This window comes from Euleptes europaea, chromosome 17 (genome assembly GCF_029931775.1).
Source record: "Euleptes europaea isolate rEulEur1 chromosome 17, rEulEur1.hap1, whole genome shotgun sequence".
Taxonomy (NCBI): domain Eukaryota; kingdom Metazoa; phylum Chordata; class Lepidosauria; order Squamata; family Sphaerodactylidae; genus Euleptes; species Euleptes europaea.
In genome coordinates, this window is record NC_079328.1 from 17,371,060 (window position 1) to 17,391,060 (window position 20,001).

The 20,001-nt window shown below is 42.2% G+C and overlaps 1 protein-coding gene across 1 annotated transcript in view; it reads left to right on the plus strand.

The window, feature by feature from the left end:
- ATXN10 (ataxin 10) overlaps positions 1-20,001 on the plus strand; it is a 92,545-nt gene that overhangs the window by 29,972 nt on the left and 42,572 nt on the right. The window contains exons 4-7 of the mRNA XM_056862722.1: positions 14-110; positions 2,788-2,952; positions 8,649-8,729; positions 17,873-18,020. Coding sequence (XP_056718700.1) covers positions 14-110; positions 2,788-2,952; positions 8,649-8,729; positions 17,873-18,020 — 491 coding nt within the window. The remainder of the gene's footprint in view (positions 1-13; positions 111-2,787; positions 2,953-8,648; positions 8,730-17,872; positions 18,021-20,001) is intronic.

The following is a 20,001-nucleotide window of genomic DNA, read 5'->3' on the forward strand; positions in this document are numbered from 1 at the left end:
TTTTCTCTTCTAGCTTTTCGTTGTAGTCTCCAGTTTCTTGGAAATATCGCAACAGGAAACACGGATTCCCAGGAAAGAATCTGGAAGCTTGTTTTACCTTTTCTCTTCTTGTAAGCATTAACAGGAAGTTCCCCCTCTCCCCAGCCATAGTCTGACTTTATGAAAGTTATATTTTAATCTTCAATAACAATGTGTGTGTGTGTGTAAAGTGCTGTCATGTCGCAGCCGACTTATGGCGACCCCTTTTTGGGGTTTTCATGGAAAGAGACTAACGAAGGTGATTTGCCATTGCCTTCCTCTGCATAGCAATAACAATACTTGTTAGCATTATAATGTTGGGGGAAGGGACTTAAGGTGTTGGCAATAGTAGTGTCCTCTTGTCCCCTGCACTTGGGTCTCCTCTGTGTGTGTTGGCTCCACCTCCTGTGGTGGCCATTTTGTGGTTGGCTCCACCTCCTGTGGCAGCCATTTTTTGCTTGCACCCACCACCCCATCTCAGAATTCCACATGTGTCATACAGTCATATCTATGGAAAGGGGTGGCCATATCTATGGCTTTATGTATTCATGTCGAGACGTGAACTATCTTCTTGTTTTAAATGTCATTTGAACATGGATTGAGCTTTTGGGGTACCAATTGCAAGAGTATAAAAAAATCCACCAATTTTTTTTAAAAAAAATCATACTATGGCTTATATGTTTAAAACATTCTAAAACACGTGGGTTGTACAAATTTATACAAAGACTGTACTCCCCCACCCCCAGATACATATGTTAGGACTGGAGTTGTCAGCTGACCTTAAGAAAAAAAAACTGCCCTTCCCCTTTAACAGAGGCTTAATTGTGGAAATGGACAGCAGGTGCTTTTCATGGCATGGAGGTAAATAACATCACCTGGTAAATAACATTCCATTAAGCCTCTATTAAAGGGGCAGGACTTCTTTTTCTCCGGACAGTCGGCGACCCTTGTTGGGATTTGTCGACAGATATTTGATCACAAAAGATCTCATAAGAGCTTCTATCAAAAAGATGTGTGAGAACATAAAGAGCAGAGTTTTTAAATACTTAAAAAGTGTCTTCATATTTATTTAGCCCTTGGAAAGGGGTGGCCAAACCTAGAAGCCAGAAGGCATTGTCAGCCACAAGCAAGAAACATAATTGAAATGGGGATATTCAAATTTAACTAGGCAGCTTTCAAAATTCACTTGTACCTACCGAAAATCTTTTTGAGTTATCAGCAAGTCATAGTTTAAGCACTATTAATTCCCCTTGATTTTATTTAAAGATGTGTTAACTTTCATATTGAAATGTTCTTTACTTAGGCTGCTTATAGTTCCTGCTTATAGAAATACATTATAGATAATTAGATTAAAATGATGAATCACCACATATACTTTGAGCAAAGCCACTTTGGTCATTTATGCATAGTCGCTTCACCCTCCTTTATTCCCTGTTTCAGCCAGGATCACATTTTTCAGTATGCACATTATCTCATTCCTTGGAAGCTCAACGCTGTTTCAACTCAAAACGAACCTGGCTTTTCCCATTCCTCTTCTGGCCCGAATTAAACCATTCATCGTGGCTCATTCCGGAATCACAGAGCATGCATACTCTGTTCTCGGGCTGAGCTTCGCCCCACCCTTTTCCAAACTCCTCTTCAAGGCAGCATGCAAATAGCCAAACGGGAAGCACAGAAGATTGGCTTCTCTCAGCCAATCAGAAAACCGTGTGTAAGGAGGCAGGGATTCAAGTGCTTCCTGCTTCCTGGAAGCTCTTTCTGAACAAAAGAAAGGCATTTTTAAAACGAGGCTTGGATTCCCCCCCCTTTCAGATTGCTCTGTTTTTTGGTTTTTGTTCTTAAAATGCTTTTTTATGCGGCAGTTGGGTCTGGGGGGAAGGAAATCTTTCAGGGTGAGTACTTCAAGTCAGCCAATTACAGAGCAGCATTTAAAGGGGTGGGACTTGATTTGAATTTGGGAGACTGCTTTTCTGTATTCATGCCTCCATTAGCACACAGTTTCGTCCCTGATCATTCCATCCAATGCATACAGTTTCCCCCAACCTGGGTTACTTTGATCCTGGCTGAAACGGGGAATAAAGGAGGTTAAAGCGACCATGCATAAATGATCTTTGAGTCTCACAGATTGGGTCAAAAGTGGGAGATAAATATTTTAAATAAAAAGAAATATAGAGCTGGAAGGGTCCTCAAGGTCCTCTAGTCCAAATCCCTGCATAAGAGAGGTGGATGGCCATAATTCGTTTCATATAAATATTTGGACCCATTATCACAAAAAACAACAACAGAGCCCCATGGCGCAGAGTGGTAAGATGCAGTACCGCAGTCCAAACTCTGCTCACGACCTGAGTTCGATCCCAATGGAAGTTGGTTTCAGGTAGCCAGCTCAAGGTTGACTCAGCCTTCCATCCTTCCGAGGTTAGTAAAACGAGTATCCAGTTTGCTGGGGGTAAAGTGTAATCAACTGGGAAAGGCAATGGCAAACTACCCTGTAAGCATAGTCTGCCTAGTAAATGTTGTGATGTGACATTACCCTATGGGTCAGTAATGACCCAGTGCTTGCACAGGAGACTACCTTTACCTTTTACCTATCACAAAATATTGCTTTATTTTTATAATGTACAAATTGATGGGTTAATTGAGGAAATTTCTGAAGTGAGAGCAAATGAGAAGAGAAGGAATGCTTCGTAAGTTTGTTTTGTTGTGAAACACATCAAGCGCTTCAAATCAGCCACTAAAGCAAAACTCTAAACCAAACTTAATTTTTTAAAGGGATTGCTTAAAACATCAAGATGAGAAAATTGTTGAATATTCCTGTATGATTCTTTTCACTTGCCTTAACCCTGAGAGGACGAGAGAGCTACAAGATGAAAACAATTTGAACATTGCTCTTGCAGTTCTGCAAGCCTGTAGAAGGTATCCGGAATCAGAATGGGGGTATGTATTTATTTATCTTTTCAAAATGTTTTGCAAGAACACTTGCTGGGGTCTTAAGAATTTCAAGTGAAGATGCCTCTGGGAAAGATGTGCAGACATAGTCCATATTTTTTGGTCATATCCCAAGATTTGCATGTTTTGGAAGTCTGTGCTGCAATTTGTGCATGGCATGTTAGGTAACTTTTGGTGTGCTGTCGAAAGGGTTTTGTAGATATTTGGGATTGATTTTAAGTTTGTTTATGGCAGCAGAGCTGGTTTTGGCAGCAAACGGGATGAAAACAGCATGTCCACCCATAAACAAATGGCTTAATAAAATCTGGAAAAGACGAATGAGAGCACTTCTAGATCCCTACGTGTTTTGCAATTTGCTTCATCAGGGGACCTTCTATAGAGATTGCTCAGATCCCATCTTGAACAATTAAACTCTCTTGCACCTAGCTCTCCTTCATCTTTTCCTGCCCATTGGTGTGGCCTCAGTTTTTCCTCAATAAAATCTGGTCCATAGCATTTTTTTTAATTATCACATCATCAGAGAGCTAAAAGAAGCCGTTTCCAAGAGGTTGATCTATTTACAAAATGTTGGTTATTGTTTATTGTATCCTGGAAGGTGAAAGTGTGATACAAGACTTTCATTTGCCTTCTATGAACCTTGATAACAGTTTTATTTATTCGTGTCTTTGTATGTTAATTGAAAATGAATAATAATAATAATCAGCCAACTTCTGCTGTCTGATATCAGATTTTTAACGACGGGCCTGTAGCATTCCCTTGTATTAACCTTAAATTGCTGCTTCTGGGGAGACTGTGGGGTATAAATATTTTAAATGAATAGAAAAAGCATTATGAAATCAGGTGTTGTTGGTACTATCCAATCTAAGATTTATCATAATAGACAGAACAAATGCTGGCAATATTTTTAAAAAATATAATGGAGCGCCAAACATATATATATATATATATATATATATATATATATATATATATATATATATATATATATTGGTTCTTGTAGGAACAAAACCTACCCTATTATCAGAAACACTCTCAACCTTCAGTGTTACTCCTCTGAAGATGCCTGCCACAGCTCCAGGCGAAACGTCAGGAAAGAAAATACCAAGACCACAGTTACACAGCCCGGATAACCTACAAGAGCCAATGAACACTGACCGTGAAAACCTTCGACAATATATATATATATATGTTTGGTGCTCCATGATAAAATACTTCTTGGAGAAAATGTTTTACGATTAATCACCAAAATAGAACTTTTTCCTGAACCAGTTCATGTCCTATTAGAGAATATATGGACAATTAAAAACCATCAGAGTTTAATTTGCTGTTTGCTACCAGCAGCAGTTATCCTAATAGCTTCCAAAAGTGGTGTTCTGATGCACAGTCTAGAAGGAAATGTTTTATTGACTTTGGAAGCTAACAGAGCAGTCCAAAATCATTGAGGTTATGCAGTTAAGGAACGCATAGAATGAAATGTAGGCTTTTTATAAGCACTGTTAGTCTTCATAAATTTTTGTAAGCTAATGTTTAATTTTAATCTTTATAAATCCTTTCCCCCCCATCTTACAATTCTTATGTAAGACTTGCTGCTCTGTTTAGGACTGTAGCGTTAGTCTCTTTAACTTTTAAAGTCAGAATAAATTTTGAAAAAAGGGACAACTCAACTCCCTACCCCATTTTGATAAACTAGGTTGTTCTGGCGCCTGTAGCTGTAAATTCATTTTTACCTCCTATTGTTGAAAGTTTACAGGATTGAATCAGTGTTGTTACAGGACTGAATCTGTGCGACCCTGTTTGAGATCTGGGTTGAGAGTGTTTCTGATAATAGGGTAGGTTTTGTTCCTACTCCCAGTTGGCTGTGTTTTACTGTCATAAAGAATAGTTTTGGAATGCTGCATACTTTTTTTAAAAAATCATGACTTTTGCCAGAATGAGAATTTTTTCCTCTCTCAATAAAAACTGTTTGTGTGAGAAGCATTTTTGCCAGTTGTACTCAGGGAACCCGCTACAGATTTCTGCATTGAAATGTGTGAAAATACGGTGTTATCTTTATGAGTTCCAGTATGTGGAATACAGGCAGACAGACAGTGCCTTTTCTAACCTGGAAGCTGCTCTTCTTAAAAGGAACTAAATGCCAATAGTAATTAACATTAAAAACCAAACAGAATAAATATTCGGTAGGGTTGCCAACCTCCAGGTACTATTTAGAAAAACTACAAGTGGTAAGTAACATCATTACAGAAACAAATTATACAACATAATCCTATGTCTACAAAGTCCAATAGTCATTGATGTATGTATCTTGAAGATAAAAAAGCAGAAATAACATTGCTTTTAGAGATGACACGGGGGATACAGCCAGTGTTTGGGGACTGCTGCACTGGCTGTATCCTAAGTGGAATGTGGTGACTATCTTATATCATTAACTGCAGTCAAAAATTACTTGAATCAAGTTATCTTGACGTTTGGGGACTGATGAAGAATTGAATTGAAGAAATTTGAAACGGCCATATCCCCGTGTCATCTCTAAAAGCAATGTTACTTCTGCTTTTTTATCTTCAAGATACATGCATCAGTGACTATTGGACTTTGTAGACATAGGATCATGTTGTATAATTTGTTTCTGTAATGATGTTACTTACCACTTGTAGTTTTTCTAAATAGAACTTTTTTGCACTTTGTAACTGCATTGTTGTGTCGCTCCTGTACTAATTTCCTAATTATTCAGTATCAGTACAGTGGTGTCTCTTTTTTCTAGTGTCTACTAACCTCCAGGTACTATCAGGAGATCTCCCGCTATTACAACTGATCTCCTGCCGATAGAGATCAGTTCACCTGGAGAAAATGGCCGCTTTGGCAATTGGACTCCATGGCATTGAAGTCCCTCCTCTCCCCAAACCCCGCCCTCTTCAGGCTCTGCCCCAAAAATCTCCAGGTATTTCCCAGTCTGGAGCTGGCAACCCTAATATTTGGCACTAATTGGAATAGATGAGGTTGTGCCATTACTCACAATCTCAGTTTTCAGAAGGAGACAGGGTACTTGGCATTTGTGTTGGGGAATGAAAAATTGTGATTCTCTGATGGTTTTTCCTCTGGTGGAAAGAAACATAGATATGAGAGTTCTTCTATAACTTATCAAACTTTAGAGGTCTTCTTCTGCACTTTGTCTAGTAACACTCAGTCCTCCTACCTTGTGAACCTAAACGTGGGTATAAAGTATGATGCTTAGGAAAAGTGTTAACAAGGGAGCTACAACACCTTTCCTGTCTTGACGTAATATGTCAATTATAGTGTGTTCTCACAGTGTATTTATCCACAGTCCTTTATATGGAACCTTGTCCTTTGCAAAGAGCAAATTTGTATTCAGTTCTTAGAAAGTTGGAATTATTCCTTCTGCGGCAGGCTCCAAGTGCAGCTGAGGATTTCAGAGCATTTGCCCACTGGAAAAATGATACTTCAGTCACACTGTAATAGCAGCTACTTAACATCTCTAATGACCCTCCCTGCTCCTTGGTCACTCACACTAAGTGCTGGTAGTATATTGACTTTGTGGGTGGGACTGCAATTTAATTGTCCTTATGTGAGCACCAAGTGACCTGGCTTCCCAAGGATGCCTCTCAAAATAGGCCAAACTCTCCCCTCTGTCTTCTAAAATCTAAGAACACTTGCAGCATGATGTGATGTCATCATGAGCTTCCCTTCCCCTGTTCCAGGGCAGGGCAGATGAACTTACTGCATGCTGATGTCTTGATACCCAGTAAGCAGTTTCTTTGGCTCCCACCTTGATTTGTCATGTGAAACTTGACACTGGTCCCATCTGTTTGTTGACCCTCTTTCTCTTCTACCAGATTTAATTGGTTGTTTATGCATGGAAGTTTTACCTGAGGTTCATTGCTCGCTGGACCCACACTTTCCCATTAATAATCTATGCACCAGCAGTCTCCAAGCCCAAATCAAGTCCCCATCCCTCTAAATGCTCCTTTGTAATTGGTTTACTTTGTAGAGATTACGGTGAGAGAAACACCCCCACCCCAAACCCAATGGCAGTATGAAAAAGCATTTTAAGAATAAAAAATGGAGCAATTGAAAGAAGGGGGAGAAATCCAAGCCTCGGTTTTAAAAAGCCTTTCTTCTGCTCAGAAAGAGCTCAGAGAAAGCAGGAAGCATTTGAATCCCCATCTCTTTACATGCTACTTTGTAATTGGCTGTGAGAGAAAGCAAGCTTTCATGTCCTGCACTTTGCATTATGCACAAGGATTTCACCTGGGATGAGCTCAGGGGAACAAGAATAATCAGGTTAACAGAGGAATGGGAAGTTCCAGGAGTTGTGAGGGTTAGCAGCGAGGTCCTCTGTAATGGACGGAGAACTCATGCAGAACTCCAAGGAACAACCAAGTCAGACCGGGGGCGAACGTGAGTGAAAGTACCTATGCATAAACGACCAATTGTGTGTATCCAATGATATGTGTAGAGTCCAGTTGAGCACTTTTCTTGCTCAGTGGCAGCGCAGCTCATCTGGCAATCCTACTGCATTTCATGCAGGTGAATCTCCATATTTGCAGTGAATTCTCAATCTAACTCCAGATTGTTGATGCAGTTTAAACAAATGATTATTTAATTGCCAACAATGGGAGTCCTGCACTTGTACAAGCAGAAGTCCCCGGTTTTTATGCTGAACACTCTGCCACCAGTAAAAGCATTCACTTCTGCTAGTACAACAGCAGTTCTGCTAGCCAAAGTGAACCAAAAAATAAATGCCAGTACCTGTAAAAAAGGGGGGAAATCTTGCTTAAGTAGGGTTTTTGATTAAGTTAGAGCAGGGGGAAATAAAACTTTGGTTAATCCTGTATGTTGGACTGCCGTTGCCTGCTGTTTCCATCTAACTTAACATTCAGAACACTTTAGAAAACCTAAAATTCCATAGGATTGCCCCTAGAAATTTGAAGCATCCCCCCCTTCCCGGAAATCTGCAGAAGACTGAAATTTGGAATTCGTGTGGGATTGTGTGTAGAAAGCCACAGGTTGGAGATCTTTGTTATTTTTGTAGTTACCTTGCAAAGTCTGTGGACTAATTCACAGGATTTAAAATATATATGTTTTTCTAAATTCTGTTAACTCTCTAGGATGTGTCCTGTCCTCTTTCTGTGACCATCAGTAAGTTAAGCATTGTTTGAAATTGTAAGTTTGATACATTAACAGTGCATTCCTAAGGAGAGTTACTCCAGTCTATCCCCATTCATTTCAATGGGCTTAGACTGGAGTAACTTTCCTTAGGAATGCACTGTAAGGCATCTCAGTATGACAGATGAATTAACCTCTTGTCTTCTGGTGAGTCAAATGATATGGATTATACATTTCTACTTTTCTTTATAGTTTATTTTAGGGTAAAGGTTGCCTAAACAAATCAAATGGTTAAAAAAAGAGAGATGTGCTATTTAATCTTATCCAGTAACTAAATGTAGGTTGGTTTGATCCCTTACTAATTAGTGAACGTCACACTCTCCCTTTTGAAATTCCAGTTTGTAAGATTTATCTCTCTTAGAAGGTATTGGAACAAACATCATTTAGTTCGGCAGCCGGTTATTGTAAAGTCCCAGTATAAATATGAACTCCAGTGCAGAATAACTGTGCAGTTTTTTCATACCAACAGCAGTTTGTCTTTGTTTCCCTTCCCCTTCTTTCAGGTTCCTGATTGTTACCAACCATTTACTGAAGTGCCCAGAGTTGGTCAAAGCTATGTATGCCACACTGAGCAATCAAGAAAGGTAACCCGAAAAACCAATGTGGGTTTTAGCATTTAGCATTCCATATAGAGTATCCTGTTCGCATGATTCGAAAAAAACTGTGTGGTTTCATAGTTGGCACAGAATCTCTAAATGCATGTTTCTATGTCAGTAATGGTTTTAAATTGGTTGGTTAACATTACAATTTAGCCGCAACTGGCAGGGATTTAGATAGGAGTTGCAGAATCCAGGTTGGCGCCCTTCCTCTGTAAAGAAAGGCAGAGTGAGAGAGAGACAAAATGAAGGCAAGGTTTCATGCTTGTGCCTCGATTTCATCAGTGCGCCGCACCCTGTGGCATTGTGTGGTTCAACATGTACTATCGTTCAGTTGCTAGGAGAGGGGGAAAAGTCTAGCAAAGCCAGTCTGCACCAAATGTACTTAGGCTTCTCTCTAGAAGTGCAGCAAAGTGAGCACTTCTTATGCTACTGGGTCTTTTTAAAAAGAAAACAACAACAACAAGAAATGTATTGTGGAGCAAGGAGCAAGGATACTAATCTTGAAAAAGAAGGAGTGGGCTAGGTACAACAACATAAGGATTTTGTTAGTGTCACTGTGTTTCCAGCTAATCTGCCCCATCAAAGCCATAGCATTTAGTCATGGCTAGTGCTAACCATGGTTTGTTGCTCTAGTCTTGATTAAGATGAGGAAGAAGAGTTGGTTTTTATATGCCGACTTTCTCTACCACTTAAGGAAGAATCAGTCCAGCTTACAATCACCTTCCCTTCCTCTCCCCACAACAGACACCCTGTGAGGTAGGTGGGTCTGAGAGAGCTCTAAGAGAGCTGTGTCTAGCCCAAGGTCACCCAGCTGGCTTCATGTGTAGGAGTGGGGAAACCAACCTGGTCCACCAGATTAGCATCCGCTGCTCATGTGGAAGAGTGGGGAATAAAACATGATTCTTCAGATTAGAGTCCACTGCTCCAAACCACCGCTCTTAACCACTACACCACCCTGGCTCTAAGATACTAAGCCTCCAGTGAAACCATGGTATGGCTTGCAGAGCCACATTTTTCCTTGTGCAGGTTGCATATAGGGAGACAGCAGTGAGGCTGAATGGGAGAGGGAACCAAACTATGGTGTCTTCAGTGAAGATTAGCACTTAGCCATGGTTTGCACACTAATTAAAAACCATGTTTTTATTAGGATATTTTGTTAATATAGCAGACTTTGCCCAGTCGTGGAATCACAATATTGAGTGCAGTAAATTAATCTCTCAAGAAGTATGTATGTTGCAAAAAGTAAAACTTACATTTACCGTGTAATCCTGAAAGGGGAGGGTTATAGCTGTTCAGGAGCCGGTGTGACCTCTACGCTGGTAGAAGTGCCACTTGCGATGACTAAGTGGCATGGACACTGGCGCAGGGGAGCACTGGCTCTGGGGAGCTGCTCATCAGCGCGAGCCTCGGGCACCAGCACTTCTGGCATCGATGGTGGCGTTCCTGGGGGCAGATGCCCCTTTTTGCAGGCAGCTACTTGCACCTGCAAAATAGCTGGTGTAGCCCAAACTCTATGGAGAGTTTCACGGGGCTTGGGAGGAATTGTATTTTCTTTTATCCCTTGCGCCCCTGCAAGCCGCACAGGAGGCAGCATGGCTGCGCTGTCCCCGGGCGCTTCGTAGCTACCCCCCCTTCAGGATTGGGCTGTTATTCAAGTAGATTCTGTTCACACTCAGGTTGCAGTCAAAAGGAAGAGTATGTTTCCCTGTCACAAGTGGCCAGCTGATCCGCCATCATGTGTATGGGAGTATGAGGCATTGTTTCTACAGGAGAGACCTGTAGATACGTGTGACTCCATGAAAAGCCATGTGGAGAGTGGGTGGAACAATGGACATAGAAAGAGAGGTGGGGTCAGAGGGCAGCTCCCAGGTTAAGACCAAGAGAGGAAAATCCCATTCAAGGAGAAAACACTTATGCACAGAGTGATCTAGCTCCCCCCCCCCAATGAACACATGAAGCTGCCTTCTACTGAATCAGACCCTTGGTCAATCAAAGTCAGTCTTCTCAGACCAGCAGCGGCTCTCCAGGGTCTCAGGCAGAGGTCTTTCACATCACCTACCTGCCTAGTCCCTTTAACTGGAGATGCCTTGGATTGAACCTGGGACCTTCTGCATGCCAAGCAGATGTTCTACCACTGAGCCACAGCCCCTCACAGTGTCCAGGCATGCTGAGTTGCTCACCCCAACAATTTTCACATCGAGTGGAAATCCAATTCTAAATTGTCTTGAAATTAAGATGTTATGCAAACAGACAAACCATCAGTACGTGTTATGTTGGTAGAAGATCTTACTGTTCCAACTTTTTTTTTAAAGTATACACCATGAAAAGTACTAGCAGACCAGAATACTGTGTTCAGGAATGTTCTGAAGGCATGTGACAGGGTTTTTACTTTTGAAACTGTACACTCGGTAGACTGTTTCTGTGAGCAGTGATCAAGATAAAAAATGGGCATCGTGCCAGTAAATTGCATGCATGAAGATCAGTTGACCCAAAACACAGCTTTGGAAACTAGATCATTGGAGACTCGTCTCATTCTGAGGCAGTAAAGGGATACCTTTCACCTCAAGGGCGGCATCCTTACAGTGATTAAGTCATGGGGTGGAAGAGCAAAAAGATGTCGTAAGCTGCATCTTGCAAGCTTTTTTTGTAAATGAAATTGTAGTGGTTTCCATCATTAAAGGATTGGCGGTTATCTAACTAATTGCCTTTTAGGGGTAGCTATCATCAACATATTGCTTTCAAAACATGCCCCGAGGCCAAAGGCTCATCCAGATTTTGATGATGCATGGTTAATTGTTCCAAAGAATTGCTGTTTGTATGTTACCTGGACATAATACAGTGAAATTGGATAGCACATGCCAGAATAGGGTTGCCAGGTCCCTCTTTGCCACTGGCAGGAAGTTTCTGGGGCAGAGCCTGGGGAGGGTGGGGTTTGGGGAGGGACTTCAATGCCATAGAGTCCAATTGCCTAAGTGGCCATTTTCTCCAGGGGAACTGATCTCTATCTGCTGGAGATCAGTTGTAATAGCAGGAGATCTCCTGCCACCACCTGGAGGTTAGCAACCCTAGGCCAGAACCATTTGAAAAGCTATACCTTGGTATATTTTCTAGTGTCCTGAGAACAGGAATGACCAGGAGGAGGTTTAAGGCCTGTATTACTGGTGTTTGTCCCCTTTAACTTTTGAAATCTACCAATAGAATTTTAGAGGTTAGATATAAGGTTTTCTTGTCTATTACCTTGGGATGTTGTTTTGCACAGTGTGTTCTATTTGTGTCCCTGATTATTTACAGAAAGGAACACCTCTCCTTCTCATAGTTTAACATGTTTGGGAAAATAAATACGTACATGAAATGCAAATTTACCATTTAAATGTCAAACCTCATATCTGAATTACAGTTATTGAGGTGGCAGGAAATGCTGAGAAGGCCCTGAGTGTTCTCTGTTAAGAGAGGTTTGTAAGAGCCAAAATAATTACAGAAGAACCTTACTTCATTTTTATCGGGAGCATTGGAATGCTATACTAGAAGTGCAGAGTACAAAAGCTTGCTAGTTTAAAATACAATTGTAAAAAAAAAAAAAGAACATCAGTTTTTTTTAACGAAGCAATCCAACTGAACACTAATAAGGAATCCATACTTAAATTGTCTTGTTTTAAACTTCACAGTGGCAAATTAATAGTTGGCCAGACTTTTAATTTTTTTATAACATCCATTACATTATTGTCGAAGGCTTTCACGGTCAGAGTTCATTGGTTCTTGTAGGTTATCCGGGCTGTGTAACCGTGGTCTTGGAATTTTCTTTCCTGACGTTTCGCCAGCAACTGTGGCAGGCATCTTCAGAGTAGTAACACTGAAGGACAGTGTCTCTCAGTGTCAAGGGTGTAGGAAGAGTAATATATAGTCAGAAAGGGGTTGGGTTTGAGCTGAGTATTGTCCTGCAAAAGTATTGTCCTGTAAGTATCAAGATAATGTGCTAATGAGGGTATGGTATGTTGATATGGAACCATTGTATCCTGAAGTGATCTGTTAATGTGTGTAATCCAAAACTAATCTGTATGGCTATTGTTGAATGTTGTCTTTGTCTGGAGGTTTTTCAGGCTTGGCTTCCTGCCCTGAATAAATCCAGTATAAATCCAATTTGATAAAATAAACATTAGAACAACAGATATAAAAATGTTAAAAGCCAATCTAAAAACACCTTCTGCCCCCACCAGCAGCATCCTTCCCCTTTGCTCAATCTTCCCCAAAAGTTCTCAGGAATAGCTGTTTTGCAGCCAAGCCAGAAAAGCAGGGGCCATCTTGACCTCATTGGGGAGGCTGTTCCAGAGGTATAGAGCAGCCAAATGTATTTATTATCTAAAATAGATATATGGCTACTTTTCTCCCTTGACCCAAGGCAGGGAACAGCAATGTAAAAATAATATAAAACAATTGAATAAAACATTAAAAAGAAACGACACATGAAAAGGCTCAATCCCAGACTATTTATGGGTATGCCTTAGACAAGGGGAGTCTGACAGTAGACGTTACTGGGAAGAACAAAGCTGCCGCCCAGGAGAGGCAACCATTCAAATATGTGGGCCCGAGGTCATAAAGGACTGCTAAGGTTAAGACCAACACCTCGAATTGGGTCCGGGAATCAACCCTGTTAAAATACCTACTAGAAGATCCCTACTGGACTGACCGTTCTGAATGGACAATCAAGATAAAAAAGAAAATTGCCCAGACAGGCATCGACCTGGACTCCCTGCTTCTGTCCAGTGAGAGTAATATCCTAAGTCTAATAAAACAAAGACTAGCCGATCAGGAGTTCCAGCGCAAATTTCCTTTAACGCCGCCAGTTTGCTCACTTCAATACTTTGGACTTCCACCTAATTTCCATTTAAACTACCTGGACCGTCTTGACAATCCTAAACTCAGGAAAGTCTTTATGCAAGCTAGGACTAATTCATTGCCTTCAGCGATCCTCCGTGGCAGATTCCTGAAAACACCTTACACTGAAAGAGTCTGCAGATGTGGTGCAGGATGTCCTGACTCCCTGTCTCATATTCTTTTGGACTTGCATCTTTATGATTCCCCAAGAGGAAACCTCATAAAACCTATAGTTTTGAACTTCTCCTCAAATAATATGAAAATACTTTACAAACTATTAGCTGATAAGGATCCTGAGATAACAGAAAACGTGGCAGAATTTCTGGCGATAGTAGTCAACCAATGGGAATCTAGTCGAAAGTAGAATCACAACATTAAGGAATGATTTATATTAATTTTATTTTACTCTAACTTTTATCCTTTTATATACTGCAGATTGTACTATGCCAATAAAGGTAATTGAAATTTGAAAAAATTGAAATTTGAATTGGGTCCAGAAATTAATTGGCAGCCAGTGAAGCCCCCTCAAAATAGGAATGATGGTTGCATTATAATTCCGACCCTACTAGTCTTACCTACCAAATGCTTGAAGATTACAAATCCTCTAATTGTTTAGTTTATATTGACGAGAAAATTAGATCAGCTGGTCTGTCTCCCAACTTGTTCTTTATGCTCTCAGCCGCAGAGGCATTCCAAATGATAGAACAGATTTTTGGAGATTGAACACCAAAATCTCAATAGTCCAGCAAATAAAACCTGCTCTCCTCTTAACTTGGGGGTCTCCCTGGAAGGAGGCCAACCATCCTCTAATTTCTCCCTCCTGCAAGTTCTGCAGCAATGCAGAGCATTCTCCCTTGCGAGATTTTATGTCTTGCCATCTTTAATTTTGTACGGGAGATTTTGACATTTACCCTTCTCAGCAAGGAATTGTGGGAAGAGCTGTGTTGAAACTATTTCACATATGCTCTTCTGTTGCTCCTACTATGATGAAATTCAATCAACGTTTTTAACACCCATCTTGGTAAACAAGACTAGATTATTTGATTCTGTAAAGGTGCCTTTTTTCTTGAATAATCACTATCCTATCATAATTGAGAAAGTGGCTAAATTCTTTCAGAACGTCATAAAAGTACTACACGACAAAACTCAGGGATGAATATTGTTTACGATTGTGACATAATTTGATCTACATGTAATATATTTTTATTGTTTAATTTTAGTTTTTATGCCATTAAGGGTTTTGGTATTGGTACTGATGTGGTCTCAGCAGCTACCCTCCCGATAATTCTGCGGCTATTTTCTACTGGTTGCAGCTTCTGTACCATCTTCAAGGGTAGCCCTATGCAGTGCATATTACAGTAATCTAGTCTCAGGGTTGCTGAAGCATGGACCAACATGGTCAGAGCAAAATCTGCAAATAGAGAGCCAGCTTCTAACTGGATGTAGCTGGTAAAAAGCATTTTTCTCTGTGATGGACACCTGCTTCTCCAACAGGAGACCAGGGTCCAGCAAGGCTCCAGAATTCTTAACAAAGTCTTTAAGCAGAAGCCGCACACCATCGATGGTAGGATGAACAGTTAAAGTAGTGGTCCCTTCCAGCCAGCATCATCTGTCTCTTACCAAGATTCAGCTTCAGTTTGACCACCGTGTTTGGACACTATGCCAGTTTTTCCTCTGTCCCAAAAATGCACACATGAAAAAGCACAGTAAATAGTATTTAAAAGGCATGCTATTAAAGATTTTAAGCACATTGAACAACTTCAAAGAATAACTTCCTGTTGCGGTTCATGTAGAAGAATGCTGACACTGTAATTATCTTTTAGCAAAAGGAAGGGGAGGGGCTGTGGCTCAGTGACAGAGCATCTGCTTGGCACGCAGAAGGTCCCAGGTTCAATCCCCGGCATCTCCAGTTAAAGGGACTAGGCAAGTAGGTGATGTGAAAGACCTCCGCCTGAGACCCTGGAGAGCCGCTGCCAGTCTGAGTAGACCAGTCATGTCCAAAGTCCGGCCCGGGGGCCAAATGTGGCCCCTGGGCCGGTTTAATACGGCCCCCCAGCCTGTTTTGCAGAGAGAGAAAAGGGGGCGCGTGGGGGCTGCGCCTGTGCTTTGCATCCCCGACCAAAGGGGCAACGCTTGGGTGGAGGGTCGCCTTGATTGGCTGTCTCAGCCCCACCCCCCCGGAATGAAGGCCAGCGAGTCTGAAACCCTAGAGAGGCCACTTCCTTCTTACCCAGAGCCCGCGCGTGGGGACGGGGCCTTTGTTGTTCTGACACATGGAAAAGCAGCAGCAGCTCCTCCCGAGTGGGTCAAGGGGGATCCTGAGGATGGGTTGGGGGGGGACTCGAGGGTGGGAAAGGTGGCGGGGAAAGGGAAATGCAAGGGAGGTCAGAGGCTGGCCCCAATCCGGGAGAGGAAAGACACCCCCCCACACACACACACAAACACCGAAAAGCCTGGGAGTGGGGGGCTGCTCCGTCTGGCTCTCCTTTTTCCTCCTTCCTCTCTGCAGAAGGCTGGGGTGGAGGGGAGATGCAGCCCCTTCCCTGCATTGCGGAGGCCTCCCGAGGGATCCAGATTTGCAGGGTGGGTGGAGGAGGGGAGAGACTGGATGGGTCTTGAGTGGGGGGATTATGAGTCAAGGAAAGGCAGGGGGAGAGGGGGCTGGATTTGGGGGCAGGAAGTGTTTGGAATCAGAACCCCCCCCCCCCCCCCAGCAGGTTCTCTCCAAGGCAAGTGGCTGCTTCGAAAGAAGGGATGGGTTGGGGGAAATAAATGACTCCTGGCATGTATCGTGTTTGGAAACGAGGCACGTTCAGACAGGGCCGAGTCTACAGAGGACACCCGTGTTCATTCCGGAGGTCAAAGCCCCGAGCAGAGAGCAAAGAGGTCAGAAGGAAAGAAGAAGAGAAGGGTTGGTTTTTATATGCCCACTTTCTCTACCATTTAAGGGTGGCTTACAATCGCCTTCCCCTTCCCCTCCCCACAACAGATACCCTGTGTGGTAGGTAAGGCTAAGAGAGCTGTGACTAGCCCAAGGTCACCCAGCTGGCTTCGTGTGTAGGAACGGGAGAAACAAACCCAGCTCACCAGATTAGCCTCCACCGCTCATGTGGAGGAGTGGGGGAATCAGACCCGGTTCTCCAGATCAGACTCCACCGCTCTTAACCACTACACCACGCTGGCTCTCATGGGGAGAAAAACTCCACATTCCTCCCTGCACGGGAGATGTCAGAGTGTTTGAATCTTGGACTCCATGAGAATGAAAATCAGTTTATTTCCTGGCTCAGATGAGGGGAGGACAGAATACCCCCAGCATGGTTGAAGGGAGAGAGTCGACAGTCCCAGAGAGGCACATGAGCTAGGGGTGGGGAGGAAGAGTTCCTGCTCCCTCCCTACAGAAGGAAGGTTGGAGATTTAGAAGTTGGGGGGGGGGCGTCCGGTGAGCTTAAAGGGGTTTTGGGGAAAGGAAGGAATGTAGCCATGGTTTTTGTGGTGCAGTGTGTGGTTATGGGCATAATAAGTATGCCGTTTGTAATAAACCTTGCATAAAGTAGTTAATTTGCATTTAATTAATTTAATTAAGAATGTCAAGCAAAATGGTCGGCCCTCACGCATGTTCGCTTCATCAAATCTGGCTTTCTTTGAAAAAAGTTTGGACACCCCTGGAGTAGACGATACTGATTTTTATGGACCAAGGGTCTGATTCAGTATAAGGCAGCTTCATGTGTTCAAGAAGGGGTGAGAAAATATAACAATTTTGCCTAAAAAATGAAAAGGTGTCTCCATGCTACAAGTTGAGGTTAAAGGTGGGTCTGTGTGTAGAAAGGTAAAGGTCAGATTATTTTACTGTTCCAATCTTATATCCACATATGCCGACTGCTCCCCTATTGAACATGTGAAGCTGCTGTGGATATTGCATTTACACGGAGATACACTAGTTTGGAAACTCTTAGGTTTCATAGCTGGAGAGCTACACTTGCTCCCTTGCTGAGGCCTGATGGCTTTAATACAGTTATTTATTTTACGATATTCAAACACGGTTTTTCAGTACAAGAGTTCTTGAATGGATTTGTGTATATAAATTCTTTTTTAAAATGTACATTTAATATTTCTGCCACAACGGGGCATCGAAGTTGGCTTCAAATGGTTTAAAAAGTTGAACTGGTTTTACGGATTTTGGTTTTTCTGTTCATGCAGTCCACTGTTATCCTGACCTCCATCACTGTAAATAAGTAATGCTTTTTTCCCCATTCCAGGACTATGTTGTTAGACATGGTATTGTCAGAAATAAGCCACAAGAATTCAGCTGTTTGCCAGGAAATTGACACATTTCTTGCAAGTTGCTTCCAGGAGAAATGTCAGTCTGTACTCAGATTGGCTTCTGCAGAAAATATTGAAGATGAGGTAAGATTTTTGAGCGCTAGAATCTGATGTTGGAGCCTTGATGAACCATTTATTGATCTAGACCCCTAACATTCCATTTACATGCCTAGCTCTCATGCATGTAAGTTTCCCATTCATCTCAATGGATAGATCGGTTCTATGCATAACCTTCAATCTGTCCTGAGTGCCTTCAGCAGTTGTTCTCAACCTTTTTTGCTCCCCTTTCGCCATTGTTCAGAATATAATTCCCCTCTTCCTAAGATAGTCTAACTCAAAAAAACAAACTACAATTTTACAGATTGTACATAATCTACAGGACATCACACTTTGCTGAATAGTGGTCCCAATTCCCCCCCTGGAACCCTAAAATTCCCCCCCGGGGGGGGGAATTCCCCCCTTGTTGAGAACCCATGCTTTAGAGCAGTGGTTCTCAACCTTTTTCTGACCGTGGCCCCCTTCCGACCTTGCTTCCTTCCTGTGGCCCCCTTGTCCTACCGGTAGAAAGGTAGCTATTTAAATATCTTGTTTGTAAATAGCCAAGGAACAAAGAAGCATAAACAGCCACACAAAATGCACACATGCATTTGTTATTGGGAAACTGAAATTTACAAAAAATACCCCACAAAAAGAGAATACAACACGCTAATCAACAACAATGTTCACATACAAGGGAGAACAAAGCCTCTACCACTGTTTTCTATTTTCTTCACTTCTCTATTTTCAGAGAAGAGCCAGCATGGTGTAGTGGTTAAGAACCGTGGTTTGGAGCGGTGGAGTCTGATCTGGAGAACTGGGTTTAATTCCCCACTCCTCCACATGAGTGGCAGAGGCTAATCTGGTGAACTGGATTTGTTTCCCTACTCCTACACACGAAGCCAACTGGGTGACCTCGGGCAAGTTACGCTCTCTCAGCCTCACCTACCTCACAGGGTGTCTGTTGTGGGCAGGGGAAGGGAAGGTGATTGTGAGCCGGTTTGATTCCCCCTTAAGTGGCAGAGAAAGTCGGCATATAAAAGCCAACTCTTCTTCTTCTTTTCTTTTCTGTTTTATTTTCTTGGCCATTTCTGTTTTCTTCTCACTTCCCTCTGTGGCTCCCTAGCCTCGTGCCGTGGCCCCCCAATTATGCAATTTTCAACTGTGGCCCCCTTGGAATATCCTGGGGGCCCGCGGGGGGCCATATGGCCCCAGGTTGAGAACCACTGCTTTAAACGGTAGAATTTTAAAGGGTAGAATGACAGAAAATCATTTTTTTAAAAATGTGCTTGTGTCTCTGCTCTTTCAGCCCTGAAATGAATAAGGATCCCCACTGGGTAAAGGAACTTGGTGCATTATCCCATTGGTCTAAGTGAGAGGAAAGTGCCCAAACCTTTGGGCTGGTGTTCTGTAGACATGCTTGCAGCACTGTGCGTTCCTGTGACAGTTGTGTAGCATTGCCAACAAAGTCATGTTTGGTCATTGTGCTGAAGTAGTGGATACAGTTCTTCCTAAACACTGGAGGCTAATCTACATAAGCAGCAGATCACATGATGACTTTACTGCTTAATTTGTACCTCTTCAGGCTGCAAATGGGGGCAGCCTTGGAATTGTGGGGACCAATGTCCAGGTACTAAAGCTTCACTGGTTGGTGCGTTGGCTTTTTGGTCCCAAGAGCAATTCTTAACTGGTTTAGGAAGGGCATGACATACTCTTTGTGGAGAGTGATGTCAGTTCAGACTTGGTTGCATTTCAGATTTTTTTTTTTTTTGCAAATCTCTTTTTTTCAGATGGTGACTTGTAGTTGGCACATATCAATCTGCCTGGAGATAGACAATGCCAAGAAATAGTTACCCAGTTGAATAAATAATATGCAAATATGAATCTTTTGCCTAACCAAAAATACTGTTTATAATCCCAAATGAATAATTATTGAAGTTTAATGTAAACTATCATAGGTAGGTTGTCTCACCACAGAATCTTATAATAAGTCTGTGGTTAACAGGTTGGGTGTTGGAAATGGTGTTTT